This window comes from Micropterus salmoides, unplaced genomic scaffold (assembly GCF_014851395.1).
Source record: "Micropterus salmoides isolate LMB-PRFRI ecotype aquatic unplaced genomic scaffold, ASM1485139v1 Ms_hic_scaffold_18, whole genome shotgun sequence".
Lineage (NCBI taxonomy): Eukaryota > Metazoa > Chordata > Actinopteri > Centrarchiformes > Centrarchidae > Micropterus > Micropterus salmoides.
The window spans coordinates 18,498,006-18,517,467 of record NW_024040928.1 but is presented as its reverse complement, the minus strand read 5'-3'; the positions used below and the strand labels follow the sequence as shown (position 1 = coordinate 18,517,467).

The window sequence follows — 19,462 nt, the reverse complement described above, 5'->3', positions numbered from 1 at the left end:
GAGCTGGGAATGACGTCACACCCAAGTTGACTCGTTCCAGTTAACAAGTTGGAAAACCTCGCTAGGCCAGCTGTTTGTTTACAACTAGCCAGGTTAGCTATTGATACGCCGGTTGATTAAAAAAACGCATTGTGCGGTGTTTACTCACACTGTAGCAACACGTCCACAGACAGCAGCTGGACAGCACTTTGTGTGCGAACATTTATATGACTCACAAGTACACAGAAGTGCTAATAAACAGTATAAACTACAGCTTTCACTAACTGTTGATACCCCGACAGCCATCTTGGATCACGAAGTCAGGGTAGTGCAGGGATTCCGATTTAAGGGGGCGTTCCCTTTGAAATTTTGACCTTTGAACTCGGAAATTCCGACTTCCCATGTCAACTGGAACGCACCATGAGCCATTGAGCTACATAACCGCGGGCACCCCCTGCTGTGGAGGACGCTGTATTTTGTCGTAATGTTTCCACTGTAGCCGTCAACAAACAAACAGCGCTGCAGAGCGCGTTTTGTGATCACGGCGTTCTTCTTCTGCATGTGTAATTCCGGTAATGTAGACGCCGTCACTACATTGAATATGTACAAAAAAGAAGAAGAGGGACTAATAATAATAGTAATATACAGTCTCCCAGTAGTCTTCTGGTTTATTAGAAGTAAGAAGAGAAGTGACATTTGGACAACTGAAGGAGCATCTGTGTTATTTACCACCTGTCCCGACAGCCAGACGGAGTTGGGACAGATGGCTCTCGGCAGAAATCACGGATTTTGTGGATTTTCACAGATGGAAGGCTATAACGTTAATGTGGGACAGATGTTTTCAAAGCGGTGCTGAAGTTGTCTGTTTTCTGCTGGACAGGTAATTAACTTTGTTTGTCAGACTTTAGCGATGCAAATGAAAACTGTTGGTTGAGAGCTTTAGCTGTTAGCTGGCCATAATCACAGAGAGCCGTGTTTCCCCTGTCAGTGGTGTGAAATATGGATTAATTTTATGTAGCCAAACGTTACTTATTCTCCAGCCTGTGGTTTGGCTTTGCTGGTTATGGTTATGTTAGCGAGACAATCAGCTGATCAGTAACGTTACTTGGCAATAAAACCGTAACCTTAGCTTAGAGCATGGAAGCATCAGCCAGCTAAACTTTTACAGACTGGTAGAAAAACATTTATTGTTAGTTGGATTGGTTTATTCTCCAGCGTTGTGCTTTGGCTTGTGTTGTTATGTTAGTTGGATCAATAATTTCATGTAGTTACTCTCTCTCTCTCTCCAGTTTTTGACTTTGTCTGTTACATTTGTGAGAATCAGCTGATCGCTAATTGGCAATAAAACGGCAGCTTCCACCATCGAATCTCAGATCAGCCAGCTAAACTTTGAAAAAATATATAGTTGGATTGTAACTTCATGTAGTTCTTCTCCAGCCTCTGTTATGGCTTTGTTACGTGGACAGAAATGTGCTGTTACCTTCCTGAGACAAACAGCTGATGAATATTATTGGTAATGAAACGGTAACAGCAGGATCAGCAGCTAAACTTCACATTTTACTGCCCTGGTGGAAAATATGTATTTCTTTTTACTGCTAATAGTGATATATAACAAGACGGTGTGCCTATCAAGTGACCAATAATAAATACTTTCCGAATTTGCATTAAAAAACTTTATTGGATATTGCTTCCCACTGTGCACACAAATGTGTAATTTTTACTTTCACATGCTAAATGCCCATTAAAAATGTTGCACCATTTTTCCACAAGCTGAAATTATGGCTGTCAGTACTACTTTGTGTTTCTGTTGTATTTAAAAAAATTCAAAAGACATTTTGGTAATATTTGCATATTGCTTATCTAATTAAGCAAAGCGAGAGGAGCCTTGATTCTCACCAGCCAATGCCTTTGTAAACTTAATGTATTATGTAGTTTATAATGGGCTGTGGTGCAGAAACAGGGAGGCTTACATTGTCCTGGTATCTGTCAGTGGTCATACTTGATGCACTAGATGTGATAGGGTTTGAAAATGTCTTCATTTACTTTGGTATGTTAGTCCAGATGAGCCAACCCTCCCAAGATGTAAAATAATGTATTACAGGAGTATGAGACATCATGTAGCACTTCATTTCTTCATGTGGCTGTTTTTTATTAATGAAAAAGTAACAATAATATTCAAAAAAACATTATGTTTTACATAATTTATATAATTTCTTAACACATCTATCTAAAGAAACCTAATTTCTTGAATGGCAGTCTCTTTTATCTCATAGATGACATCGTAGCTATACTGCTCGCTAGGGTAGGGGAGAGGGGTGCAATTTGCAACCCTCACCATTAGATGTCACTAGAACTTACACACTGAACCTTTAAAGCCACTCAGTTTATTTAAAAATCAATCCATCTGTTGCATGTCTTTCTTAGCAAATTAATTTAATTAGAAGGTTATAAACAGCAACACATAACAGAAATAAACAGCTCTCCTGTGTACCACTGCCTGCATAATAAAGAACCATGATTAGGTCTGTTTACCCTCCGGTACAACTTTCATTCCTCTTAGTCATTCCTCATGTCCTCCGCTAATGGTCCCTACTTCAAAAATGGCTTACAAAGGGCAAATTTCACTGTATCAGCCATGTTCTAGTGGCCCTGTGTCACTTCTGCTGAAGAATATATGGACATCTAATTAAGTTAATTGGCCTTCAGAGACCAAAGCCACAGTGATCGATCTGACCTGCTCATCGATGCACTTGCCACTGGTGATAATTTCATCCAGAGACAATGATGTTTTATGGAATGGAACATTCTTGTTACGCAGTGGCTTATTTAGGGCTGCAGGTTTTAAAAAAAAAAATTTAGCGAGTGTGTCATCTGACTTCTACCTTCACCTGGATGTAAAATTTATCTCGGTCACAGAATTACTCAAACATGCTTATTCTATATGTCGAATTGTGTCAGCTTTGCATTTTTGTAATGTGCAGCCTTGGGTCTCTGCCCCTGGCTGATGTGGCAGTGATGTTTTCTTTAAAAATGCAACATCCATCTTATAAAAAAACGGAACAACCACACCCAGAAGATTGATTGTTGCCAAAACATTAAAACTCACTTTTGAGTCATGAACTTTATATGTAGGCTTTTGCTTCCAAAACAGAAACACATAAGAGATGTGATAATGTGTGCTGGGAATTAACTGCAACAAACATCATAAAGCATTTTGAAATGAAAATACTCGTTTGGAACACTGACAAATGCAGAATTCTTGTATGATTAATTCATTATAATTAATAAGTTATTTATTAAAAGAGAGATGTATGCAGATACTTGTCAACTTGCTGAGAGTTAGAAGATGAGTCTATACATTAAAAGTAATTAGTTAAATAGCTAAATGACATTTTGGGACATTAGATTAATATCACCCTTATGTCTGTCAGTTAAATATGAAGCTTCAGCCTGCAGCCATTTAGCTGAGCTTTGCGCAACTGGAAAGGGAGGGGAGGGAGTTCTGTCCAAACATAACAAAAACCAAACACCATCATGGGATCTATCTTCTCATGTAACACTCAACAAGAAAAGTAATTAGCGCATTTACAAAAGTATGTATGGTCCTAGATATGGGGCGCTTAACCTAGCTTTGCACAAAAACCTGAAATTAGGCAAGCTAGCTTGTCTCCCTGCTTCCCAGTCTTCATGCTAAGCTAAGCTAATTGGCTTCTGGTGCAGCTCCATAACTTACACAGACATTCCCCTAAGAGATCTTTCTATAAATGACTAAATATGTTGTTGAAACGTGAATGCCTCAGCTCATGACAATTGTTTTTCTTGCTACTTCATCTCAGTCGGCCCTCACAAACAGTTGGCCTGACCCCCCCCACCCCGCACTCATCAGTGACACATGATCTCCCTCAGGAGCCATGACCTTCTTTCTACATGCTGTGAACAGTTCAGTGGTTGCAGGCGCTTCTGCATGGCTCCACGCCGACCAACCCCAACAACAGGTGAAGGGTCTGTTATAGACACTGCATAAAGAGCCTCTGGATGAATGGAGCCAAATGATAATCTGTATGAGCTCACTGTGAAAGGATGTCAGTTGCCGACATAAAAAAAAACTTATGGCAAAGCATGTGAGGAGTCATTGAGGAGACTGAGATGTCAAACAGTGATAAAATGCTGTGTCCTTGTCTTTTGTGGTCGGAGGTAATTAAACTCCTTCGGCCCCGTTTGTCCCCTATTACTGTGGGTGACTACAGATGGATGGAAATGTGGAGATCACTATGCCATCCCTGGAATGAAAAATTACTGAGTAAGATGCAAAAGGAACTGTGGTGAATATCTACTAGAAAGATTTTTCCTCTTACAGCAGCCTGAGTTCAAAGCTGCAGGGATTATACACAGCGCATCGCTGCAGTGGAATATTTACATGATAATTAAAAAGAGTTGATGTCTACAGTCAAATGAGATTGGTGGATGTTGGGGGAGGAGTAAAAGATCCGTCAGTATGTTCTTTAAGGAGGCTATGAGCATGTCAGTGGGAGGTCAAAGCTGTTTTGTTTCCTGCGGGTTGATGAAAAAACACAGATGTGCTAAAATCAGATTATGTGACTTTGAAAGAAGAAATAGCAGTCTTTCTCTTACAAATGAAGAGTTCAATTCATAAGTGATAAAACACAGCTTGTTCAAGTTAGTACAATCAGATGTTTTGCTCCTACACTGTAATTTGAACTGGTATGACCTGTAGCTAATGTTAACTTAGTTGACTGACATTGACTCTTTTATACTTGTTTTACCATTACACTACATTTAAGCATTTTTAGAAATCCTACAATTGCCACAAAACAAATATCTTCATGCTAATGGTATCTAGTTATACAGCTAGTTACAATGGAAGCAAAAGGATTTTATTTGCATTGAAAAATGGCAGCAATCTATCTTCCCGAAACCAGTGTGATTATCTTAAATAATACACTCTCAACCATTTCAGAAGGAAGTAGGCTAGTTACAGTTATTTGACGGTGTGTTCTGTAGATTATCCAGATTAACAGGGACACTAATGGTGCTTACCCATTACCAGGTCAACCTGCCTTGACTCGCCTCTACTGGACTCTCGGGCACCCGTCCTCCGTTTTCCATTGAAGATGTAGTATCCCCATAATAATGGAAAACCAATGAACCGCGTAGAGCCTAGGCGAGTTGAGCAAATACCATCTGGTTAAAAGGGACTTAAAAGGATCTGTTTGCTTCAAACAAACCCCACACACATCTCTGACATTGAATTGAGATGGGTGAATCCAACAATTTGTATAACTTTCCATAATTTACAACCCATCAAGAGCGCCTACTTCATGCAACGATTAACTAGGTGTGTGGCAGTAAGAAAGTGAGCAGGAATTGAACTTCTCTCTCAAAGCACTTTCTTTACTGTTACTTTTGGGTCTTCAGGTCAAACTAGTGGCACCTCATGAATGCTTTTCAAGGCAAGGCAAGTTTATGTGTATAGCACATTTCAACAACAAGGTAATTCAAAGTGCTTGACAGGACATTTTCAGAACATTCTGTCAAAAAATTAGCACTGTTCCCGTCTATCTCTACGATAACACATTTTCCATCAGATGTGGGTGGAGATCATGATGTACAACTAGCCTACATTGTTTAAAGCATACCTCATCACAGGTGGTGGAAGAATTGTTGAAATGCTTTGCTTAGGTAGTAGCAATACCACAGTGTAGAAATAGCCTAAAGTAGGAGAAAGTGGAAATACTCAAGTAGAGTAGTAAATACTTCAAAATTGTATATATATATATATATATTTACTTTGCAACACTGCACAAGCCTTTATTTTTGAAGTGCTTTCTAAATATAACTTTCCAATGATGTGGCCACCACAAATAAAATTACAGTAGGTGAGAAAATGTGTGTTTAGTAATAATCATGAACCAGCCCTTTAAGCAAAAACTTGAGATTTGTCTGTTCTCTTTGCTAATGGTTACTCAGGAGTTTCCAGTCTCTCATCACCATCTTATCAGGGGTTTTTTTTCTTCTCCTTGCCTTAAACCAAAAAACAAGCTCTACTGGCTGAGAAAATAGAGCAAGCTCCATAAACCAATGCATCATCTCTCTTAACATGCGTCATCACTGCTGCTTGGTGTCCTCCATTAATCTTGTTACCATTACATTTGTGTTGTTGTCATCTTGATATTTGAGATTTAATGACTGCTGCGCTCTGGCCTTCACAGAGACGTGGTTTATTCCTTGCCTTTTTCGGTTCCTAAAGTGTTTTTCAGTTACCTTTGTGAGGCAGATGCAAAGCAATTTCTGTGCACTGAAAAGTTATCTTGATCTTGATTATCAAGGTAGTTTATTTATCATTGTACAGCAGAAGGTTGTGAAACGAAATTAAACTACGTAGTCCTTTCAAGCTACTCAGACACAATTTAACACATAATTGAATGTATGTTAGAACAGTGTAACATATAAAATAAATAAAATATGGTTAACAACTTATCTAATTTCTGTCTGCATTTTCATCTGTGAATGGATTTTTTAATGGATAAATAGTGGTTATATCAAATGCGAACGTGTTCTCTGTGTGGTTCCTGTCTGTATGTGGCGATATTGAAGTAGCCTCTATCAAAACCTTTATTCCTGCAATAAAAAAGCTTCTGCTTGTGGCAGGGTGTTAAACAGGATGAGCCTCCTAATAGCCCATTTCCCTGCAGAGCAACAGAGGCCATTTACAACAACCAATCATACAGTAGCAAGCAAGCTCAATTCTATTTGCCAATAATGACATAATGCTCAAAGGTAACAAAACATGCAACAAAACATTCCTTTCCCCATGTTTTAAAGTAGAGCAATGATTTGTGAGCAGGCAAATGAGATAAAATCAACAATGCAGGTCAATGCATGGGATCATGCTATTTCTTTCCCTATTCGCCACTTTCCGCTTATTGTAACATTGATTAAACATGCTAGATGAGGGCTGTAAAATGCAATGCATGCTGGTCCTGAATATGCACAGGTTTGAGGCATAAACATAATACTGTCAATCCTGAGTAAAAAGCGTGGGAAGGTTGATAAAGGGCTCAGTGGGAGTGTTTTACTGTTGTTAAGTGCTTGCATGGTAATGGCCTCAAGCTCCTGAAGGCAGCCACAGTGTGACTCCTCTCACCCACCTTTAGGCAAACTTTTAATGAGTCAACCTTTGTTCTTATTTCAGCATGAGCTCAAATACACATAAGGTATGAAGGTGAGTGTGACCTGCAAAATATCAAGGCTGAAGAATAAAGCTGCACAACTGCAGTGAACAGACGTGTTTATTGATGGATGTGTGTCTTGTTAGAGGTGCGATTAATTTTACTTCAGCCCACAGTCTTGGATCGACCGTCCTGTAGTAACACTTCAAACACAATGAGACCGCAGAGTAAAATCACATTTTCAGTGGTGGAACACATATTCTGATCCTTAATATTAAAACTACAATATAAAAACAATATAATAAGTCTTTGATTTAACACAATAGTTTAATACTTTGGGAAATATGTTTATTCAAGTGTTAGTTGGGAAGATTTATACCTCTCTCATGTTTGTCAGTTAATAGGCTATACAGCTAGAGCCAGCAGTCGGTTAGCTTAGCTTAGCATACAGACTGGAAATAGTGGGAAACAGCTAGCCTAACAACCTAACAAAATCTGCCTACCAGCACCTCTAAAGCTCACTAATGCTAATTAACACATTATATCATGTTTAATTAATGTCGTACAACAAGAAAGTCTACAAATGCTAATTAGTGGTTTTATGGGGGGTTATGCATCCATCCATCCATCCATCGTTGACCGCTCATCCTGCGTACAGGGTCGCGGGTTATGGGGGGTTATGCTTGATTATGTCTTGGCCAGGATATGTTTTTAAGCAACCAACAGAGACCAAGAAATAGTCTGTCAGATTGTATTTTAAACATTGGTTATGTATGGATTAAATAGACAAGTCATAAGGTATTAATTACTGACTTTTAGAGGTGCTAGTAGGTCTTTAAGCTAAGCTGACAGATAAAGAGACACAGACAGATACGAGAGTGAAATTTATCTTGTCATTTAATGCTTTGCAATAAAAAAAAAGCAAATAATATTTCCCAAAATGTCAAACTATTGCTTTATATTTTAGTTTCAAGTATTATCAGCAAAATTTTCTTTATATTTAATATCATGCAAACTGGCATGTTTGAGTGAGTGCTATTATACTGATTATTACAGGTACAAGCAAGCAGAACTTGTGTATGTCGGTTAGTTCATTCTATAACAAAGCATTATATTATTTTATAAGCTCCTTCAAGGTTTTTAAATATTTGTCTGCAAAGTAACCATACTACTGTAGCTGTTCAGTAAACATTGCACTAAAAAAATCATTTACCCCTGAAATGTAGAGGATATTGTACTTCCTTGAGTAAATATACTTTCCACCACTGCGCATTTAGAATTGAAATGAGAGTTAATAATACACAGTTTTACAGTTCATTGATGAATCGATTAGAAAAGATTTTCAAAATTCTTACTGGTGCAGAACTAAATTGAAAAAAACAAAATGTATAGAATAAAAATGAACACCTCAAAGAAAGCATAAAACTACAAATAAAATAAAATACAAAGTTTTACAAAGAGTTTATTACCTGAAAATATACACTGAGAGACACTCTTGTGTTAATGTTAAGTTATTAGTGCACCATTGCTAATGAGCACCTATCAAAGATGATCATGTCTCCATTATTATAACACAGAGTGAGAAAGGCCACAGTAATTTGAAGTGCGTGAAAACCTTTCCCGTGACCTTTCAGATTTCAGCATCACTCAGTCATCATTAGCCAACAGTACAGCATCGAGCCAGAAAGCAGGCTCCTTTCCTCCATACCAATCAAGGCAGGGAAGCCTCATCCTCATTTATCCAGGGAACGCCCCGCCCACCATTACACACTTGCAAACATCAGAGCCTGGCGGGGTTCACAGGAACATAGAGATTAAATGTCTTGCCCAAAGAGCTGCAGTAGCTGTTAGGGAGAGGAGAGTGCCTTTGAGCACTTTCCTCAAAACTGTTTTCCTCCAGAGGTAATTATTATAAGAGGGAATTAGGATTCGGACCAGCAAACCCACGTCCTCAACCTTTAACCTCCAGGATACAATTTAGAGAAGTAGCACGAAAGGCCGACATCAAAGTTTACCATGCGCTCCTTGGGGAAAATTTATAAACAAGGTTTAATTTTCATAAGTAACAGCCTCTTGAGGAGGCAATGTTTTATATTTTATAACAATAATAAATTACATTTGGGGTGCACTCACCGAGATCATGGCTTGAGGACAGGTGTGTGGGGGCATGCAGAGCATATACACATACATATATACTCTTTGAAAGAGAGAGAGAGAGAGAGAGAGAGAGAGAGAGAGAGAGAGAGAGAGAGAGAGAGAGAGAGAGAGAGAGATTTAAACACATCCAGAAGGGGTCAGCTGGAAGACTCAGCCATTGCACTGCCCACGCACTCCCACATGCTCAACATCATTAAAAACAAAAAGGCACGACTGAGACAATGCTGCAGTCTGTGATGCAACCAACAAGTGAGACAGATATGCTGGAGTAAGCGTTCACCTTAAATGTCGTAAAAAACACATCAAGGACGGAGGGAAGAGCTCAATAATTTGTTGCAATTCTGTGACGCCACTGAATATCATTTCTTCTCTTAATGACAGCTTTTTTGACTCTTCATTTAAGAATGTATGATTTAAAATCTAGTTTGTCCATATTTTGAATTATATTTACTTACTTTATGTGCCTCACAGATAGTTAAAACAATAAATACAATAACATAATAATTGGTATCAGGGTCTGCTATGACACAATTTTGAGGATCTTCTGAGTAAATTGGGTCTTAAACAAGCTATGCTCTCTGTTCAGTTAATTGCTTTGAAATGTATTGTGTATCTTACGCCACCCAGTGGGCTGGACAGTATCCAAAAAATGGAGAGATCAAGGAGAGATAACAAAAAAAGCAGTGCTGGATAAAAGAACTACGTTTTATTTCAGCCTTTGATACATAGGAATATATGTGAATGATTTATAATTTGGCATAAACTTTTTGCGGAATATACAGGGTACTGGCAAAATATCTATCTCCTCATCACTCTTTTTGAATCTCGTGAAGTCCAAGCTCAATTTCAGTTAAAGAAGCCACTTTTCGATGCTTAAGAGCTTCAGGCCCTGCACAAGTCACTTCCTCCAAAAAGCCGGCATTTTGAGGATGGACAGAGAGCCACTTCCACAGGTACTCCATCTTCTCATCGCACACCCAAGGGTTTCCTGTTAAGATTATGCGGAAAGAGGATTTCCTCCCATCCAGCAGCCCTGACGGGAATTGCTGCAGCTGATTCTGATTGAGCAGTAGAAGTTCAAGATTTGGGAGACCCTGTAGGAGGGTCGCTGGTAGCTCTTGAAGCTGATTCTCCTGAAAAAACAGTTGGGATAGTTTCAGGTTGTGGGTGAAAATTGTAGGTTTTAGGGAGCTTAACTTGTTCCCCGCAAGATTCAGTGACTCCAGGTGGTGCAGGTTCTTCAGGGCGTCAGGTTCTAGGTCCTGCAGATTGTTATCACTCAAGTCTAGATTCTCCAGATTGGGTAGCTTCTTAAGCAGAGCAGCGGACACACCTGTTAAAAGGTTTCCAGACAAGTCCAGCCAGGTCAGGGTACTGTTGTCAGGAAACCACTCAGCATAAGCCTTTTCAATAAGATTATTCTTCAGCACAAGACTATGAAGTGAGGGGTGGCTGAAGACATTTGGAGGAAGATGAACCAGCTGATTACCCGTCAGATCAAAGGTGTTCAAGTGAGGAACATCCTTCAGTAGATCTGAAGGAAGACTTGTCAGGTTGTTGTGATACAGCTGGAGGTTGTTTAAAAGGGGCACAGCACTCAAATGACTGGCTGTAATACAGCTGAGGTTGGTGGATTGGATGGATAGTTGAGTGGTGTTGGAGGGTAAACCATTTACAGGGAAATGTGTGAGGGACCTTTGGCTGCACACCACCTCTGCACCTGAAGGTGGAAAGGAACAGGAGCACAGATCTGGGCACGAGTGGGCGCCTCTTTTTTGGTATCCGCATTCAGCTACTGCAGTGAAAGTCAGGAGTATCCACAAGTTCATCTTTAAAGCACTACAGAAAGGACACATATAAGAGACATATTTCTCCAGGATATCAAAACTATCTAATAATCTAAGTTATTGTTTTGAATTGTGAAAATTTGGTCATAAATGCATAATCCTACCTGAAAGGCACAGCAAAATTCCCTCAGTTTTTGATTACGGACTGGTATTTATACAATGTTGAGTACATTTATTCCCAGAAATGAGTCAGGACAAAATGTTGCAAGGGCAAACAAAACCAAGCAAACAAACCAGCTCATCAACTGGTGAGTGGTTACTTTCTTCTGTACTTTCTAAAAGTGAATATGTTACCACACACAAATCAATATTTTCTTTTTTCAGTCCTGCAAGAAGACTTATTTACGCAGTGGTATAATATTTCAAGTTATTTCCAGTGTGACTTGTAAATCATTGAGGCGTGCAACAAAAAGTTGAATGAATGAGAAATTGGAATTTAGTCCTTTACTTTATCTTCATAATCACATTCTTGGTGTTTGGATTTCTCCTTTTGAAGAACATACAGTCTGTTAAAGGAAGTATGGTTAATCGCTTTGTTAGATGAGAAGAGTGATACCACTTTCATGTCTGTTGGTTCAATATGTCAATATGAAGCTACAGCCAGGAGCCGATTAGTTTAGCTTAGCATAAACACTGGAAACAGCTAGTCTGACTGGTCCAAAAATCCACCTACCAACACTAATGCTCATTAATTAAAATGTCAAACTATTCTTTTCACAACACATTTTATCTGTAATTAAAGTGCAAGGAAAGACAGACATCTCTTTATTCACATCGTATTTAATTATACAGTCACATTATGGATTGTTTCAGTGATTGAACAGTAAGTAAGTGATGACAGGCTGAACTGGGTACATTACCATATCAGATAATAACCAGTAACCATAGGATAGAAAATGTTAAGACTGAAGGTTTAGTTCACTTTCTGTCAGTGACAGAACTGAGCGCCCCACCAGAGATTGCGGACTGGCACAAATGATAGTCTCTGGCAGGAAGACCTTCTTCTTGTTCTTCTGAAGCCACCTCCAGAGGTACTCCATCTTCCCATCACACAGCCAGGGGTTGGTGGTCAGGTCCAGCCCCTCCTCGTCCAGTGAGTCCAGAGGGTCCAGCAAACCTGCAGGGATGTGCTTCAGCTGGTTGTCATCCAGACTCAGGAGTTTGAGCTGAGTGAGCTCCTGAAATAGGTTTTGGGGGAGTTTGTTGAGCTTATTCCGGGAGAGGAACAGATACGTGAGGTTATGGGTGCTCTGAAGTATAGATGCATCCAGGGTGTCTAGCTTGTTGTTTTGCAGGTTTAGCCTCTCGAGTTTGGTCATGGAGTCCAGAGAATTTGCAGAGATCTTCTCCAGACGATTGTTGGAAAGGTCCAGATTCTCCAGGTGGGGCAGCTTCTGAAGCAGAGCAGTTGGCATCTCCGTTAAACGGTTCCCAGATAAGTCCAACCAGGTGAGGCTGCTGTTATCAGGAAGCCACGCTGCACCAGCTTTTTCAATCAGATTATTCTTCAGCACCAAGCTGCGGAGCGTGGCGTGGCTGAAGACATCCGCAGGCAGGTCAGACAGTTTGTTTCCTGTGAGATCCAAAGTGCTGACGTGAGGAACGCCTCTGAGAAGATGAGAGGAAAGGCTCTGCAGGTGGTTGCTGTACAGGTGGAGCTCTTGCAGCAGGGGCGTGGCGCTTACCTGCTGCTCGGAGATGGAGGTGATGTTTGTGTACTGGATGGTCAGCATGGTGGTGTTCTTCGGGAGACCCTCGGAGGGGTACTCTGTGAGAGGAACCTCATTGCAGACCACCTCTGCTCTTCTGATGTAGCATTTACAAAGTGCCGGGCAGGACAGTGTGCCATGGCAGAAATATGCCAACCAAAGGAAAGCAAGGGCACACCAGGGCTTCATTACTAGGAAACGGATGATTAAAAGTGAGATTACACAACAGAAAACTTGCATGGGCATACATATAAGCATTTCAAACTTGCAAATTGTCTGACCACAAAGTAAACCACAAATCATTTGCCAGTTCATGCACATGATGTTCAGTAACAAAAGTAAACTTACTGTTGTTCTCTAGATGGTTGAGTATTAGCCGGACCGCTCTTTATATCAGATTCAGCAGTGTTCACTTGCAAATTACTGAGTCATTTGGGAAGTGGATCCTCTAAACTAATCATTACTTACTGAGTAAACACGGGCCCGTCACTACACAGTCATTCGTCAAGGACGGGCAGTTGCAACAGACTCTATACTGCAGGGAAAGTACAAAGCCTGGAAACTTAGTTTATGTTGGTTTATTGAATACAATACTATAGTTTTGCTAAAAGGAGCTGATTCTGAAATATGGTGCTCAAGTCTGTGCGTTAATGTGACCATATGAAGTTTACGAATGTCTGATGGTTTGCCACTGATTGGATAACTCAGTTAGATGTCTACTTTGTACTTTGGATTTTTTAAAATATGGTGAAGGAGGGGGAGAGATGGAGGGAGAGTGCAAGGAAGAGATAAAAATGCATGACCATCAATCAAAAACACATTGCACCAGGATGCACAATGGGAAGGCGGCAAGCAGGATAATGTGCCTTGCCACAAAGTAAAATGGTTCAGGAATGATTTGAGGAACACAAAAACAACAACTTCAAGGTGTTGACTTGGCCTCCAAATTACCCAGATCTTAATCCATTCGAGCATCTGTGGGATGTGCTGGACAAACAAGTCTGATCCATGGAGGTCCCACCTTGCAACCTCGCAACTTACAGGACCTTAAGGATTTGCTGCTAAGGTCTTCTCAAAGTATTCAAAATAAAAGTATTCTTTTTGCAAAAAAATGCCCCAATAAACATTACATTCAATTGTTACTGAATGCAATCAAGTATTGGTAACATTTTACTGTTGTAGCTGGTTTGGTTGTAGCTAATTTGAACTATATTAGCGTGTTGGGTGTAAAAAAGTGTCTCAATAACAATGTATTGTAGCTAAAAAAGCCTCAGCTAAAGAAATAAAAAACAATCCACATACTAGCCAATCCAGCCTCACGAGGGACATACAGAGGAGCACAGACAGAGAAAACAGAGGAAAGTATGACAGTCACTAGTGCACTGTGTTCTTGATTAAACATCTATTAGCACATCAAGTGTGCTACAATATGTGAGGTTATACATACTGTACATGTTTTCAGTTTTGGCCTACATTAACTAAGAAAGAGGCAGAGAAGCACTTAGTTCATTTACTTCAGTAAAAACAGCAATACTGCAATATAAAAGTACTCAATTACAAGTAAAAGTCCTGCATTTAAAATGCAATTTAAGTAAAAGCATTACTAGTATTCCTAGCAAAACATATCAAATATCAGAAGTAAACGCACTGATAATGCAGAAAAATGGCCCCTGTGAGTGTTTTATTATTATATATTACACTATTAGATTATTATTACTGATGCAATAATGTATAAGTAGTATTTTAATATTGTAGGTGGATGAGGTGAAGCTGATTTTAACTATTCTATACACCGATGAGTAGTAATCTTTAACATGTATCATTTTTTATAGTCTCACTTTTTTTACATATATAAAACCTCAAGTCTGTAAAGTAACTAGAAAAACAAAGCTCTAGAACAAATGTAGTGGAGTAAAAAGAATATCTCCCCTTTGAATTGCAGTGGAGTACAATACTAGAGAATGTATTTACCACTGCTGCATGAAAGACATCCTTTTTAAAAATGTAAGTTTAAATATTAGAGATAAAATAATAAAATGTAGATTCATGATGGCCCTGCGATGGACTGGCGACCTGTCCAGGGTGTACCCCGCCTTTCGCCCAATGTCAGCTGGGATTGGCTCCAGTCCCCCGTGATTCATGATGAGGAGTAGAAACAGCAGGTGAGGGCTGCGTGCCACCTGAGGTCACAGCAGCCGGCACAGCAGGTTTCATGCTAATTTAACCAGTACATTCAGTCTCACAGCTGATAGAGAGAATGGATTAGACCTGCAGTATGAAATACAATTTTAGCAGATGGGCAACATGATGAGCCATTACATTATGTATGATGAGTGCCAGTTGGCTTTAGGCTGTTCTGAAAGATTTATTTCAGTCAAGCCCACTCACTCCACATGCACTAGCAAGATAAAGACGGACCTATTCGGGTATAGTTCAAATAGTCTCCTAAAATACACTGGTGTCAAGATAGAACAACTCTGAAGAATAACTACAGTGTTGCAATAACACATTTGTATTTATAATATCAGTGATATGCACTACAGACTTTCATATCATATCAATTTCATTATCTTTTTTGGCGTAGTTTGCCTTGTGGCAACACTTCACTATACAGTGTACATTAAAATTTACTATCATTTTTATATAGAATATATCTAAAGATAATTGTAGGTACAGTGCAACCTGGGAAGATGTGGGTAGAGAAATCTAATTCAAACCCCAGTTTTCACCAATCCCCCCTGTCTCAGAAAAACTTATTTAACTAGATAGATCTGTATTTACTTCTTTCACTGCCTGTCTGCTGCTTTTGATGCAGTATCTACTTCATACTGGAGGAGGCTTTTTCAACTTTTTTTTCTTTGCATTGTAATATGTCCTTAACGGTAAAACACTGAGACAAATCCTACACGTGGGATTTTACACAATCAATGAAAAATCAATCACGGTAACAATTTATTTGAATTTTTCATGAATGGCGAGAAGAAAACACATCGTTTCTGTTCAATTCACATTATTCTGTCTTATGTTGTAATTGTACTATTGTGTATAATAAAACATGCCCCAAAATCAAGACTCCAAGAGTAAAACTGGATTCATTTACAGGACAAGGATATACTTTATAATGTGCTGCTGACTTATATCCATAAAAATAAAACAATCATATACTATGAGCTAAATTTCTGTGTTACAATACACAGACGGACCTCTTATACAAATATTCACACACATGCCTAATACCTCACAAACACAAATCAGTATGTGAGTCACTGCATCTGATAATAAAATGTCCATGTTTTTTGTCATGATTATAAAATAAGGCAGATTTATTCAGAGTGTTGCGCTGAGGTTTGTTTTTTTGTTTTTGCTTTGAATACTGCTCATTTTCCTCTTGTTAAAATGACAAAGACAGTCCCAGTTCTCATGACGACAGCCAGTGTGTCTGTGAATGTTTCTGTCCACGATAAGTATATTTTTTTCAGTCTACTTCACTAAAAATATAGCACGTAGACACCTGCATCCAGGCTGCCGTCATTAATCCACAAAGATTCCAGCCAGGGTTAACTGTGAAAAGAGAGAGAGAGAGAGAGAGAGAGAGAGAGAGAGAGAGAGAGAGAGAGAGAGAGAGAGAGAGAGAGAGAGAGAGAGAGAGAGAGAGAGAGAGAGAGAGAGAGAGAGAGAGAGAGAGAGAGAGAGAGAGAGAGAGAAAATATGATGTGAAAACCTGGGATGCTACCAACAGAATGACTGGACTTCAAAAGGCACACCCACACAAAATCCACTCAAATTACACAAGGAAGCTATCCAGTAGCCACACAATGTACGAGTAAGATTAATAAACAGCAGACAGAATAATCGTGGCCTGCATATTTGCAATAAGTAAAATATTAAAGCACATTTTTGCTTTCTTGTAGTTAGTTTGAGCTAGCTTAGCTTAGCACAAAGACTGGAAACATGGTGAAACAGCTAGCCTGGCTCTTTCCAAACAACAAAATCCACCTACCAGCACCTCTAAAGTTAAACGGGACTTGGCTGTAACAGCAGGGTTATGTGCCGGACTATTTCTTGGGCAGAGATGTTTTTTATAACACTTTGCTAAGCTAACCAGCTGTTGGCTATTGCTTCATATTTAATGGACAGATCTAAGAGTGTTATTTTTTAAGTAACCTGCAAGAAAGTGATTATGTAGTTTGTATGATGCTTTGGCAATACTGTCGTTACACATTCATGCCAATAAAGCTAATTTGAATTGAATTGATTAAGTGCATTTTTTCCACAATGTCAAACTATGTGATATTTTACTTCTTGCAAACATGCAGACCAGGATTACTCCCAAATCTGTCTGCTTTTTGTGCAATAAGCATGTGCAGCAAGCATATTTCCCAACCGCTATTACATCTATTATATTACACTGACTTCATGTTTCACACTCATTTTTACATTTAAAAATCACTCAAAAATGCATGCATCTGGCCACACTGAAGCCACCCATTAACTGCAAAAACACATGCAGAGGTCCAGTTACCCACTGTCCCCCCTCTTTGACTTCCTTCAGAAGAACATATCATCATCATCATCATTATCGACATCATCCAACGACCAACTCCAGTCTCTTAGGCCAAACTCAAGCGACCTGAAACAGCAAGTTTGAGGTTTACTGAGGGGTCAAAAGCCCTCATTAACTGCTGGGGCAACACATGCCACGTTCACCAGGGGCAGCACAGAGCTGTGAGTAGTTAACTGAGTGACTGAACGCTGCTTGTTATGATGAGGCACAGTTAATGGACACAGCAGCACAGCATGATGGAGGGCGGACAGGCACAACAAGCTACTTACAGTCTCCCAGCATGAGAGACGTTAGAATGGTGGGGTCAGAGGTGAAGAGGTCAAAGGTCAGTGGAGGATGATACGGAGCATGGGGCCAGTGCTGAGGGATGAGAGCCAGTTAGGTTGTGGCTGGCAGCAAACTTTGACAACTGAGTGTCCTTTATTACAGAAAACAAGACCGATACTGTTAGCTGATACTGAGTCGCATAATGGTTTGGTGCCATTTCCTACTCAATTAGGTGGCTACTGACACTGCATTAATGCTGCATACAGCAATATGCACATGCAAATGATTCAGGAATCCTATTTAAAGCAAGACATCCTGTGTCAGCCACAGCTTTAAGCCCCTTTCAAGTGCACATGTTTGAGAGTCATCAACAAAGATTAGTCTGGCTTGTTGTTTCTGATTGAGTTGTTTTTAAACAAAATTTTACTGAAAAATAGATGGCTTATCAGATTAGATTAGCTACAATTTTAACCCTGATTTTTATGTTCCCATTCAACTACAAGTTAAGTTTCCTACTGCAAAAGGTACCTGATCACATACCTGATGTAATATTGGGGATGTGAATACAAGATTTTGTGGTTTTAATAAACTGAAAATAACGAGTGAGTTTGACCTTGAGAACAAGATGGATGGAACATCCTGTGTGTGTTATTGCAGTTATGTAAAAAAAATACTACAGAATCAAACAGCTTTAATATGGGTGAATAATGCTAATATTTTCTGTATCTGGCAATTATTTCCCCGTCCTCACCTGGGCTTCCCTGATGGCTGCTGCTGTCTAGTGGATTGGATCTTCATGGCACCGCGATGTGCCGACATGTGAGGTGAAGCTCTGGGTGAAGGTGAACCTGAAATTGCTTCAGGAAGGATGTTTTGTACTGCGGAGGGAGAACTAATTGCTGGAGGTTTCCTCGGGATGCGTTTGAGAAGGTGACTGACCCAGCGCTGCTGCTCCTCCGGAGAGTTGGTCAATAAAAGCAGCTCTTTGGCAGTGGACAAGTCATAGTTCACTGTTGAAGAAAGTTATTTAAAATACATTAGAAACAGGGTAAAGATAAGATTAGATAAGCACTAGCTTTTTAAGAAGAGCTGTTAAAGAGTTTCTGTGTCTTTAAAGCTGGTGAAGGTGACTAGAATGAGACAGCTAGATTTTGAAAGCATCCAACAGAAAAATTACTGCCCCTCTGTATAGGCCTCTCTCCAAAGCCACTCCCACAAAACACATTTTCATGAACAATTAGTGCACGGACAGAGTGCACACAGGTAGACAGACAGACAGGCAAGTAGCCTGTGATAGACACAGATTGACCTTTTTCCTCTTTATGCTTCTTCTTTTTCGACAGATTTTTTTAATTTCTTTGACCCAGAAAATTTGATTTATTGATTGCTGTCAGGATGAAGAGAATTTGAACAAATATAACAAAAAAAGCTTCTCAAATACATTACCTACTGTAGCTTAAAGTAATTAAATCAAAATAATCTCTCAACTCATCAGCCAAGCCAACAATGACTGTGGCCAGAAAAATACAAAAATGCTGTTTGATATAACATGATACAAACCCCCACTGATATTCACTATTGTACTTGAAGCACTCAGCACTTTTTTGCTGAGACTACCTTATTTCTTTGTGTGTGCTTAACTCTATGATGTCATTTCAAGCAATTGTTGTAGCGTTGTACTGGACTACAGCATACTGAAAAATGTCTCTTAAAGGGTCTCAACAGCTCTGTGACACAGTGTCAAAAACA

General features: G+C 39.5%; 3 protein-coding genes across 4 annotated transcripts in view; all 3 read right to left on the bottom strand.

Annotated features, from left to right (window-relative positions):
- Positions 1 to 10,010: 10,010 nt before the first annotated feature.
- LOC119908434 (leucine-rich alpha-2-glycoprotein-like) lies at positions 10,011 to 11,765 on the bottom strand. The gene is made up of 2 exons (XM_038726117.1): positions 11,278 to 11,765; positions 10,011 to 11,165 (listed from the first exon to the last, which is right to left on the bottom strand). Exon 2 carries the CDS (start codon positions 11,153 to 11,155, stop codon positions 10,136 to 10,138), a length of 1,020 nt encoding a protein of 339 aa, XP_038582045.1. The 5' UTR covers positions 11,156 to 11,165; positions 11,278 to 11,765; the 3' UTR covers positions 10,011 to 10,135.
- A 168-nt stretch (positions 11,766 to 11,933) lies between these two features.
- LOC119908435 (leucine-rich alpha-2-glycoprotein-like) lies at positions 11,934 to 13,390 on the bottom strand. Its single transcript, XM_038726118.1, has 2 exons — positions 13,231 to 13,390; positions 11,934 to 13,073 (listed from the first exon to the last, which is right to left on the bottom strand). The coding sequence occupies exon 2, from the start codon at positions 13,069 to 13,071 to the stop codon at positions 12,073 to 12,075; it is 999 nt and encodes a 332-aa protein (XP_038582046.1). The 5' UTR covers positions 13,072 to 13,073; positions 13,231 to 13,390; the 3' UTR covers positions 11,934 to 12,072.
- Positions 13,391 to 15,821: 2,431 nt separating this feature from the next.
- LOC119908433 (rho-associated protein kinase 2-like) overlaps positions 15,822 to 19,462 on the bottom strand; it is a gene marked incomplete at its 5' end in the record, with an annotated part of 30,077 nt that continues 26,436 nt past the window's right edge. Inside the window, 3 exon segments of one of the 2 annotated variants that reach the window (XM_038726114.1) lie at positions 15,822 to 16,443; positions 17,716 to 17,806; positions 18,465 to 18,723. In XM_038726114.1, the coding sequence (XP_038582042.1) occupies positions 17,773 to 17,806; positions 18,465 to 18,723 (293 nt within the window). 2 annotated transcript variants of the gene reach the window in all.

What these genes read in the sequence shown, in the direction of transcription:
- LOC119908434 (XM_038726117.1), bottom strand. Translation starts at nt 11,155, where the DNA reads ATGAACTTGTGGATACTCCTGACTTTCACTGCAGTAGCTGAATGCGGA.
- LOC119908435 (XM_038726118.1), bottom strand. Translation starts at nt 13,071, where the DNA reads ATGAAGCCCTGGTGTGCCCTTGCTTTCCTTTGGTTGGCATATTTCTGC.